Genomic DNA, 12,703 nt, shown 5'->3' with positions numbered 1-12,703 from the left:
AAGGCAGAAGGTAGATATAACTCGGTGACTCAATTATATCAGAAGGGAGCGTACCCCAACTCACAGTAAAGCCAAAGTGTTGACGTATATAAAGGTATCTTTATTCGTCTATTTCCTGGGTGACCACCACCACCATAATAAGCAAAGGTAACCAAACTCACTTTAAAAGCTTTATAACTATCAAGGTTTCTTTATCTTTAAAGCTGTGATTCTCATAGTAATATGCATACCACACTCACGGATTCAATATGAACAGGACTCCTGTCTGGGTTTCTTTCAATCCACCTTTAAACAAGGATTAATTCACAACACGATTAATCCACAACGTATCGTAGGTATATGTCCATACACGTTTTAAAATGTTAAATTAGCAAGCAATGGTCAGAGAAAATATATTTTTATTTTATACAAATCCCCATAGCTGGGGTGTATGTAATGTAGACAAAGAAAGTTAAAAAGACTTTTAAAAAAATCAATCCATAAAAAAAAAACCCCATAAAAAACACAAAAAGTCCTGAACAGCAGTAATGCCAAGGGGAGATGTATTACCATAGCTTCTGTATCAGGACAAGAAAGTGTCACAGTGCCCAGTACATGTCGACGCGTTTTGGCTCTTTAAGAGCCTTTTTCAAGACATCTTACTTGCTTACTTACTGGCTGCAGCCCCTTACAACTCCAAGGCTCGAGGTGTAGTCATTTCATCCACACGTCACATCCCTATCTCTGTTGTTCGGACTGACTCTGACCCTTCTGGCAGGTTCCTTTTGCTTGAGATTACCCTTCATGATGTCCCATTCATATTCTGTAACATATATGCCCCTGTTTACAGTAAATCTTTTTTTCCAGATGATAATTTCTTAATTGTCCCCACACCTTCATGAAAATGTAATAGTATGTGGAGATTTAAATCTCATCACCTCACCTTGTCTAGACCAGTGTAACACCTCCAATGGCTCTATTCACAGCCTAAGTTAGGTATTCTTCATTTATCCACTTCCCTACAGGTCATCGACGTTTGGAGGACACCCCACTGACAAAAATTACACTTGTCTTTCTACTGCCCACAATACATTGTCACAAATTGATTATACTTTCCTAACTCTCCACTTGTTTCCTAAAGTTATAGATGCAGATATTGAATCAATAGCTATCTCGGATCACGCTTTAATTTGGTTTTCCTTTTTGGTTAAGCCCGATCATAAACCCCCACCACAATGGCATTTCCCTTCTCATCAGGTTCATTCCTCAAAATTCTGTGATATGTTACATGTGGCCTGGGACCAATATGTTTTTTCTATTAGTGCACATGCTGTCTCTGATCCTTCTCTTTTTCGGCAGGCATCTAAAGCTGTAATACGAGGTGAAATCATCTCTTACACCACTGTATTGAAAAGACAACATGCTCTCTCCTATCTATCTGTACAACAGGCCCTCACAGACACATATCTGCAGTATAAATCCGCTCCTATCCCGACTAACAAACATTCTTACCTCGCACAAAAATTGCATTTTGATGAATTTTTAGGTGTCATGGGTGATAAATATAAATTCAAGGTCAACTTTAGGTTTCATAAAATTGTCAATAAAACAGGTAAAATGTTGACAAATCTCCTACAAGGAACTTGTTCCCCTATGTTGGTACACCCACTCAAGTCTGCTGACGGCTCTTTGACCACTTATCCTCATCAGATTTCGGATACTATGAGATCCTTTACTGAGCATTTGTATTCTGAACCCTCTTTATCAGCCTCCCCTGATACTAACACCAGCCACGCCTCTTTGCCTTGGGAATATCCAACACTTCCTCAATTTCCCGCTGATGATTTTCCTCACCTAATGACCCCAATTACTTGTGAGGAAGTCCGAGTGGCAATTTCTCATTTGAAACCTTCTAAGACCCCAGGCCTTGACAATCTTTCGGGGGAATTTTATAAATGCTTACTCTCAAAAATAGATACTCACTTAACGGCTTTATATAATCATATCTTAGATACTAACACTCTTCCCATCCATTTCAACTCCACTATTATTAAAGTCCTTCCGAAACAAAGCCGTGATATTTCTGACCCAGCTCCTTACCGTCCCATATCCCTTTTAAATCTTGACTATAAAATTCTAACGAAAATTATTGCCGATAGCCTAATCTTTTCTCTGCCTCATGTGATTCATCCTGACCAAACGGGATTTATTTGCGGATGCCATTCAGTTTTAAACGTTAGGTAAGTACTTTCAGTTATTTCTTACCTAGCCACTTCCTCCACTCCTATACCCTTTCATAATGTAGTATTATCTTTAGACGCCGAAAAAGTCTTTGATCTCATTACCTGGTCCCATCTTTTCCACACTTTGAAAAAATTTGGTTATCCTCCACCATTTATTGCCTTTTTAAAAGCCCTTTATACCTCCCCAAGATCACAACTTTCATTTAATGGATGCTTATCAGATCCTTTCACCATATGCAAAGGAACACTTCAGGGTTGCCCACTTTCACCCCTATTATTTGCCCTTGCTATCGAGCCCTTAGCTGTCATGATTCGTAATTCCCCACTCGTAGAAGGAATTCAGATCGGCAATGTTGTCCTGAAGACGGCCCTATTTGCAGATGATATGCTGCTCTTTCTTTCAAATCCAACGCTTTCAATCCCTCAGGTGCTAGCTTTAATACACTCATTCGGGAAAGTAGCGGGCTTCAGGATAAACATTGCTAAATGTGAATTGCTTACCATAGCTGACCCCATTTATACATTACCCTCCTCGGTCCCGTCATTCTCCCATCTTTCTATATCTAATAATTTAAAATACTTGGGTATTCATATCTCTTCTGATCTATCTTCTTCATACAAACAAAATTTTTCCCTGATTCTCTCAAAAATTGTGACCTTATATGAATCATGGATGTCCCTTCCTTTGTTCCTTCTAGGCCGCTTGGCTGATGTAAAAAGTCTAATTTTTCCTAAAAATGTTTACGCTCTTCAAATGTTGCCTATAAGTCTCTCTAAATCGGATTATGCCAGATTTGATTCTTCTCACATCCCAATTTTTGTGGCAGCGTAAACGACCAAATATAGCTTTCAATAAGCTCCAATCCCCATGCCCTAGAGGAGGTATGAATGCACCTAATCTTCACAGATACTTTCTCTCAATACATCACCGACTGGTTGCTAAACACCTCCACCTACATTGACTTTGTTCTGGACTGTGCCCTTTTGCTCTAAGTGCTCTTCTTCATTCTAAGAAAAGCAACATTCCTCTACATATTAGACAAAACCTATTATTCTAAGACCTTTATTTGGCATGGCGAACAATTAATAGGAAACTATGCAGGAATCACTTGTCATCTTCTTATGTCCCTCTTTGGGGTAACCCCTCTTTTGCCCCCTCTTTACCAAACTCAGAATTCCTCAATTTGAACTCTAAAGGGCTAATGTTAACCTCGCAAATTTTTGACCCATGGGGTTCTCTACTATCTTATTCCGACCTAACACAACTCTTCCAGATCTCTAATCGCTCCTTTTTTATGTACCTGCAATCTAGACATTTTGCACAATCTTTAGATCCCTCCACAAGGTTTACTTTATCCACTGACCCGATCAACCCCTTACTTAATTCATTGAAAACGAACCCGTTTCATACGAAATTGTTGTGCTGCCTTTTAATGCTTGACTGCAATACGTTGGCCTGGACAACACTTTTGAAATCCTGGCAGGCAGATATCCCTTCCTTACATGCAGTCTCTAATCTTACTAAACACTTTGATAAGTTGCTGAAGCATCTGAAGTCCTCCTACCTTCAAGAAGTCCTCTTGAAAACAACCCATAGAGCCTATATTTCCCCATTTTAGAGGAAACATATCTTCCCTGAATGTGAAGGTTCCTGTCTGAAATGTCATGCTTCAAGTGCCAACTTGTTCCACTGTATGTGGAGTTGCAGAAAAATCAAACGATTTTGGTGTAAGTTACTAAATTATATTAACAACATGTTTGGACTACATCTCTCTCCTGATCCCACAGCTTGTCTATTGGTTGATTTCAAAAACTGGTCCCTTGGTGATCAGAAATCTACTATCTTGCCATTACTAATGATTATAGTTACCATAGCTAAGAAAATAATTCTAGTTCACTGGATCTCAGCAACAGGTGTGGATCATTAGATCGACAGTGTCTAGGTCGACAATATTTAGGTTGACCACTATAGGTCGTCAGTCACTAGGTCGACAGGGTCAGAAGGTCGACATGTTCTAGGTAGACAGGTCAAAATGTCGACATGAGGTTTTTTATGGGTTTTTTGTCGTTTTCTTCGTAGAGTGACCGGGAACCCCAATCAGTGCACCGTGTCCCCTCACATGGCTCGCTTCGCTTGCCATGCTTCAGGCAAGGTGCCTCGCTCCACTACCGCTTCGCTCGGCACAGATTACCGTTCCAATCGTAGTCCACGTGGATCGTTAAGTATGAAAAAGTAAAAAATAAAGAAAAATGTGAAAAACTCATGTCGACCTTTTGACCTGTCGACCTAGAACATGTTGACTTAGAAACCCTATCGACCTTCTGACCCTGTTGACCTAGTGACTGTCGACCTATAGTGGTCGACCTAAACATTGTCGACCTAGACACTGTCGATCTTCAGACCGGATCCCCTTAGCAACCTCCCCTTCAATCCAAGAAGTTGTACAAAAGCTACTTCAGTTAATGTATTTTGATAGACGAGATACTTTCCCAGTTCCCAATAAATATGTTGATAAATTTAATGCTAAATGGGAACCTTTTTATTGCTTCTCTGGATTCTCGCACACAAACACCATTATGAAGATTTATGAGAACACTGACAGGCAACTTCGCAGTAACATTTCATGATCCTAATTCTCTTCCTGGTTTTCCTATGTTATTAATGGACATCAGACCCTAGGTGCCATTTATTTCTCCCATCTTATTTTTTATTCTTTCCTGAAGCATATAGTGAATTTATCACATTTTGACTGTGTCTTTTCACATATATAGGTCCTCTCTTCCCCCCTTTCTCTCCCCTCCTCCTTTCAAATTGATATAGTGTATTGTAATATTTGTTTTGACTGTTTTAGGGTGGCTGTTGAGGTATTGGTAACACTTTTACAGACCTGCTATGCCGTGATATATTATTTTCATTCTTTCACAACAACTGTTTCAGATGGTTTTCCTTTTTTTTTCTTACGTAGAGGGTTCATTTATACCATCTCACTTTTTATATTTGAGTATGGCCTACTCTATGTTGTGGTATCTCTACAATTGTTTATGGTATTTATGAAATATGTACCTCTCATGCTTTTGTTCTATTGCAAAAACAATAAAAAGTGTTGTTAATAAAAAAAAATTGCTGCAGTAGCACCAAACATCTCTTTCTGGGGAGCCAGGTCCCTTGCAACCCGACTTGCTTTGAGGGTGGTTTTTGCTGCTTTTTTTTCCATGAATGTCCTCCTTAAAAGCAATGCGATGCAACAAAACTGCATCATAATACTGCATTGATTAATTTGATGTGCGTTACTTGTGTGAGACTGATTCTAATCTGTGTACAGCGGTCACAGCTTGAGTTTATGCCAAGTTCCATTGTGCTTTCTATACAGATTCAGACTCAGTCGCACACAATACACAAGTGTTGTATATCAAATCAATGGGCAGGATTCAATTATTTTCACCCCTTTCCACACCCGTTCTGTTTCTGCCCTCAGGGGCATAGTATCATTATTTCAGCTCGCTACCCCCGGAGTAGGGAGGCACCCAACCCTTTACACAGCTAAACCTGATCACTGTGGGCGCAATATGCACAATAACGGAGATCATTTTAGAAAGGAAATTGGGCGTGATGTATCATTTGAATCCCAACCAATAAGTGTAGTCTATGCACGATCACACAAAAAGATTAGAAAACAGGTGCACCACCGCTTGGTGTAGCTTAGTCATGCCACATATCTCGCACTGCATGGCATTTTGAGGCTACATGTATGAGGACACATCTGTATTACAGTACATCTCATGTCATGGCAAGGATTAATGTAGGCAAGGTTTTAGCTTCCTTGCTTTCTATAGCTCTTCTGACCCTAACGCTACCCCTAACTCCCACCTTTCTCTCCCACAGCCTAATCCTAACCCTCCTCGCCATACTTACATTTGGGATTCAGCCTGTCGGGATTCTGGCATCTTGACAGGTGTCAGTATTCCGGTGCCGGTCTTCTGACAGGATACCCACTACATCCCCTTGAAAGTGTTTGCGCTTTCGGGATCCCGGCAGTCAGAAAAGCGACACCGGAAGCCAGACACTATTCAGAATACCAACACCAGCATCCCCAATAGGGTCTCCAGCCCAGTGACGGAATCCCAACAGCCAGGATCTCGAACGAGCAGTCACCATAACAAATGTAATGCCTGAGAAACTAGTAAAGTAAATTAAACACAGAAAAGTGATAAATACTGTATCTACTACAATGCGTTACCAACAGGAATATTTCCAGACTGTATTTTGGATTTGTAGTCCACCCACACAAAATTTATTATTTCAATTCATAGAAGAAAATTACATCAAGCAGAGTTTAGTGTATGACGTTTCCCCTGAATGGTTAATGGATACACCTTTGTTTAGGGAAGACAATAAAATACTGAAGATCTTTTAATATTGGTTACAAATTAACGCTATATCTTTCTGAGGAAAAAAATCCAGTTATAATATGAAACTAAAGAATGTTTTTATCTAATCATTTGTTTTTCTAAATATAGCTGCGTACGCTACTTTCCTGCATATTAATGCTGCTGTGGGTAATAAAGGACTTTCTCTAGCATATTTTTACTAGTGTACTAGTGTATGGTGGAGCTGTGAGACTCTGTGTAAAGGAATATATCTAATACAGACCATGTCTAGCAATCCGCTTTCTCATGTCCCAAAATGTGAGGACAGACCAAAATGGGACAATAAAATGCAGTATATTTTGACATGTGTTGGATTTGCAGTGGGATTGGGAAATGTATGGCGCTTTCCATATTTATGTCAGACATATGGAGGAGGTAAGCATTCAATGACAATACACAAATTTATTATATATATTCACATGTTGGAGTCTATTTAGGATTTAACATTTCTTCTGTATGCTTAATATGTCTTTTTAAACATTAAAAAAAATCTGACATTATTTTCCAAATTATGAAAACACAATTTCTCTTTGCTTTCCTGTGGTTTGTATGTATTCTTATCACTGTTGATATCTATTTATGCTTTTTATGCTATTTTGTTAGCCTATGGTCTTAGACTGAAATGCATGTTAGCAAAAGTCACAATAACAGCGCACAAACACATGTAGATCAACTGCTTTATTAGTTAAACAAATATCTCAGAGAGTAAACTTATTTCCTTGGAGCACAGAGACTGATCTATTTTCTGTTGCTCCGGACAGTACCTGAGCTGCCTTTAGTCTTAATGTTTATTTATATAGTACCGCCAATTACGCAGTACTGTTCAGAGAATATTTGTCACTAACCAATCATACCCCAAGTCATTAGCCAATTACCTACCAATATGTTTTTGGAATATGGAAGAAAACTGGAGTACCTGCATGAAACCAATGCAAACATGGGGAGAGCCGAGAGCATGCAAACTCCGCACATATACTGTAATCCAATGGTCAGTAATCAAGCTCATTATCCCAGTGTGCTACCTACTGTGTCATCATGCTGTCTCACAAATTAACATTTTTATTTTTTTATTTTATTTATATTGGCCTTTTAAGCAATTTCAAATGATTTTGCAGTCGCTCTAGTGGGCGTCTCTTTTCATTTCAGGGCAGCAGCTTATCTTGCTAACATTAGCAGTTCCATAGCCTAAAAAATCGCAGCTGCATAGGTCAGTGCGTACAAACATAAATTAGGCCCTTTGATGAATTAGGCCCAGTGATGGTGTCCTCTGCTGCCATATGTCCATTGCTGCTGTATAAGTCCAGTCCAGTGGTGCTGTGTTGTGCTGCATCAGTCCAGTGGTGGTGTGTTGTGCTGCATCAGTCCAGTCACAGTGGTGGTGTCCTCTGCTGCCATATGTCCAATGCTTCTGTATAAGTCCAGTCCAGTGGTGCTGTGTTGTGCTGCATCAGTTCAGTGGTGGTGTATTGTGCTGCATCAGTCCAGTCACAGTGGTGGTGTCCTCTGCTGCCATATGTCCAGTGCTGCTGTATAAGTACAGTCCAGTGGTGCTGTGTTGTGCTGCATCAGTCCAGTGGTGGTGTGTTGTGTTGCATCAGTCCAGTCACAGTGGTGGTGTCCTCTGCTGCCATATGTCCAGTGCTGATGTATAAGTCCAGTTTATTGCAGTGGTGCTGTGTTGTCCTGCATCAGTACAGTGGTAATGTCTTGTGCTGCATCAGTCCAGTGGTGGTGTCCCTGTGCTGCTGTATATGTCCAGTGGTACTACCGTATATGTCTAGTGATACTGCCGTATATATCCAGTGGTACTGCCATATAATTCCAGTGCTACTGGCGTATAAATCCAGCCCAGTGATACTGCCGTATATGTCCAGTGATACTGCCGTATATGTCCAGTGGTACTGTCATATAATTCCAGTGATACTGCTGTATAAATCCAGTCCAGTGATACTGCCGTATATGTCCAGTGATATTGCCGTATATGTCAAGTGGTACTGCCATATAATTCCAGTAGTACTGCCGTATAATTCCAGTGATACTGGCATGTAATTCCAGTGGTACCGGTGTATATATCCATTGATGCTGCCATATAAATCCAGTCCAGTGGTACTGCCATATAAGCCCAGTGGTACTGCCGTATAATTCCAGGGATACTGCCGTATAAATCCAGTGATATTGGCGTATAAGTCCAGTGATATTGCCGTATAAATCCAGTCCAGTGGTACTGCCATATAAATCCAGTGGTAATGCCGTATAATTCCAGTGATACTGCCATATAATTCCAGTGGTACTGGTGTATAAATCCAGTGATACTGCCATATAAATCCAGTCCAGTGGTACTGCCATATAAATCCAGTGGTACTGCCGTATAATTCCAGTGGTACGGCCGTATAATTCCAGTGGTACGGCTGTATAATTCCAGTGGTACGGCCGTATAATTCCAGTGATACTGCCGTATAATTCCAGTGATACTGCCGTGTAATTCCAGTGATACTGCCGTATAATTCCAGTGATACTGCCGTGTAATTCCAGTGATACTGCCGTGTAATTCCAGTGATACTGCCGTGTAATTCCAGTGATACTGCCGTGTAATTCCAGTGATACTGCCGTGTAATTCCAGTGATACTGACGTATAATTCCAGTGATACTGCCGTATAAGTCCAGTCCAGTGGTGCTGCCAAATAAGTTCAGTGGTGCTGTCCTGTGCTGTATATTTACTCCAAATAAAGGGGTTATTAATATTTAATCCAAATAATTTTCACAGGGTTTGCCCTGTGTGGTGTACCGGTATGCTCTCCTGTACCGCATATTGTTATATAACTCCAGAAAAATAATGGAGAACAAAAATATAGAGGATAAAATAGGGAAAGATCAAGAACCACTTCCCCCTAGTGCTGAAGCTGCTGCCACTGGTTATGACATAGACGATGAACTGCCATCAATGTTATCTGCCAAGGCCGATGCCCTATGTGATAGTGGAGGGCATGTGAAATCCAAAAAGCCAAAGTTCAGTAAAAAGATCCCAAAACAGGAAATTTAAATGGTCTGAGGAGAAACGTAAACTTGCCAATATGCCATTTACGACACAGAGTGGCAAGGAACGGCTAAGGCCCTGGCCTATGTTCATGACTAGTGTTCAGCTTTACATGACGATGGAAGCCCTCATTCTCCCACTAGACAAAGGATAAGAGTTAAGATGGCAAAAATACAGCAAAGAACTGTGCGTTGGAAGATGGTATCACAAATCCCCAAGGAGAGTCCAAATGTGTCGGCGGTTGTGATGCCTGACCTTCCCAACACTGGACAGGAAGAGGTGGCTCCTTCCACCATTTGCACACCCCCTGCAAGCGCTGGAAGTAGCACCCACAGTCCAGTTTCTGATATTCAAATTGAAGATGTAACTGTTGAAGGTCACCAGGATGAGGATATGGGTGTTGCTGGCGCTGAGGAGGAAGTTGACGATGAGGATTCTGACGGTGATGTGGTTTGTTTAAATCAGGCACATGGGGAGACACCTGTTGTCCATGGGATGAATAAGCCCATTGTGATGCCTGGTCAAAATACCAAAAAAGCCACCTCTTTGGTGTGGAATTATTTATCCACAAATCCGGACAGCAGGTGTCAAGCCGTGAGTTGCTCTATCAATTGTAATAAGTAGGGGTAAGGACATTAACCACCTAGGAACATCCTCCCTCATACATCACCTGCTGCGCATTCATCAGAAGTCAGTGTCAAGTTGTGAAACTTTGGGTAAGAGCGTAAGCAGTCCACGGATACCTAAATCCATTCATCCTCTTGTACCCAAGCTCCTGCAAGCCACACCATCAACTCCCTGAACATCAACTTCCTCCTCAGTCAGGAACGTAAGTAGTCCTACAGGCCATGTCACTGGCAAGACTAAGGAGTCCTCTCCTAACCGGGATTCCTCCGGAGTATCCTTGAGTGGAACGCCTACTGCTGCGGTTGCTGCCGCTGCTGTTGTGGCTATTGGGAGTCAATCGTCATCCCAGAGGGGAAGTCGGAAGACCACTTGTACTACTTCCAGTAAGCAATTGACTGTCCAACAGTCCTTTGTGAGGAAGTATATGAAATATGACAGCAGTCATCCTGTTGCAAAGCGGATAACTGAGGCCTTGACAGCTATGTTGGTGTTAGACGTGCGTCAGATATCCGCCATTAGTTCAGTGGGACTCAGAGAATTGATGGAGGTAGTGTCCCCTGGTACCAAATCCCATCTAGGTTCCACTTCACTAGGCAGGCGATATCGAGAATGTACAGAGACATTAGAAAAAGTGTCCCCAGTGTCCTAAAAAATGCAGTTGTATCCACTGTCCACTTAACCACGGACATGTGGACAAGTGGAACAGGGCAGACTAAGGACTATATGACTGTGACAGCCCACTGCGTAGATGTATTGGTTTACGCTGCAACAAAAGCAGTGGCACCAGTAGGAGCATCTCGCCAATGCCAACTCGTTCATAGGCAGGCTACGCTATGTATCATCGCTTTCCGTAAGAGGCACACCGCTGACAACCTCTTACAGAAACTGAGGGACATCATCGCACAATGGCTTACCCCAATTAGACTCTCCTGGGGATTTGTGATATCGGACAATGCCACCAATATTGTGCGTGCATTGCATCTGGGCAAATTCCAGTATGTCCCATGTTTTGCACATACAATTAATTTGGTGGTGCAGAATTTTAAAAAAATGACAGGGGCGTGCAGGAGATGCTGTCGGTGGCCCGAAAAATTGTGGGCCACTTTCGACATTCAGCCACCGTGTGCCAAAGACTGGAGCACCAGCAAACACTCCTGAACCTGCCCTGCCATCACCTGAAGCAAGAGGTGGTAACGAGTTAGAATTCAATACTCAATATACTTCAGAGGATGGAGGAGAAGCAAAAGGCCATTCAAGCTTATACATCCACCTAGGATATAGGCAAAGGAGGGGGAATGCACCTGACTCAAGCGCAGTGGAGAATGATTTCCGTGTTGTGCAAGGTTCTCCAACCCTTCGAACTTGCCACACGTGAAGTCAGTTCAGACACTGCCAGCTTGAGTCAGGTCATTCCCCTCATCAGGCTTTTGCAGAAGCAGCTGGAGAAATTGAAGGAGGAGCTAAGATGGAGCGATTCCGCAAAGTATGTTGACTTGTGGATGGATACCTTCATTCGCTTTGCCAGGATTTAAGGGTGGTCAATCTGTTGAAATCAGAGCACTACATTTTGGCCACCGTGCTCGATCCTAGGTTTAAAGCCTACGTTGTATCTCTCTTTCCAGCAGACACAAGTCTGCAGAAGTTCAAAGACCTGCTGGTGAGAAAATTGTCAACTCAAGCGGAACGTGACCGTCAACAGCTTCTCCTTCATTTTCTCCCGCAACTGGGGCTGTGAGGAAAAGGATAAGATTTCCTAGCCCACCCGCTGGCGGTGATGCAGGGCAGTCAGGAGCTAGTGCTAACATCTGGTCCGGACTGAAGGACCTGCCAACGATTACTGATATGTCTGTCACTGCTTATGATTCTGTCACCATTGAAAGAATGGTGGAGGATTATATGAGTGACAGCATCCAAGTAGGCATGTCAGACAGTTCGTACGTATACTGGCAGAAAAAAAGGGCAATTTGGATGCCCTTTTACCGAAGTTGCCCCCCTCCAGTGTGTACTCCGAAAGAGTGTTTAGTGCAGCCGGTAACCTTGTTAGCGATCGGCGTAGGAGGTTACTTCCACAAAATGTGGAGAACATGATGTTCATCAAAATTAATTAGAAATTCCTCCGGGAAGATCTTGACCATCAATTGCCTCCAGAAAGTACACAGGGACCTGTGATGGTGGATTCCAGTGGGGCCGAATTAATGTTCGATTGATTGCTTCTTTTTTGGTGGGGGCCCAAACCAATCAGTCATTTCAGCCACATTCATGTAGCAGACCCTGTCGCTGAAATGATTGGTTTGTTAAAGTGTCATGTCCTGTTTATACAACATAAGGGTGGGTGGGAGGGGGTGGGAGGGCCCAAGGACAATTTTAACTTGCACCTCTTTTTCTTCTTTGC

The 12,703-nt window shown here is 42.0% G+C and overlaps 1 protein-coding gene across 1 annotated transcript in view; it reads left to right on the top strand.

Moving 5' to 3' along the window:
• Nucleotides 1-6,874: 6,874 nt before the first annotated feature.
• LOC134929602 (sodium-dependent neutral amino acid transporter B(0)AT3-like) overlaps nucleotides 6,875-12,703 on the top strand; it is a 484,872-nt gene continuing 479,043 nt past the window's right edge. Inside the window, exon 1 of the mRNA XM_063925189.1 lies at nucleotides 6,875-7,025. Coding sequence (XP_063781259.1) covers nucleotides 6,875-7,025 — 151 coding nt within the window. The remainder of the gene's footprint in view (nucleotides 7,026-12,703) is intronic.

Source organism: Pseudophryne corroboree, chromosome 5, assembly GCF_028390025.1.
Source record: "Pseudophryne corroboree isolate aPseCor3 chromosome 5, aPseCor3.hap2, whole genome shotgun sequence".
Classification (NCBI taxonomy): Eukaryota; Metazoa; Chordata; class Amphibia; order Anura; family Myobatrachidae; genus Pseudophryne; species Pseudophryne corroboree.
Note: the sequence above shows the minus strand (reverse complement) of the source record. Positions and strands in the feature narration are given on the sequence as shown.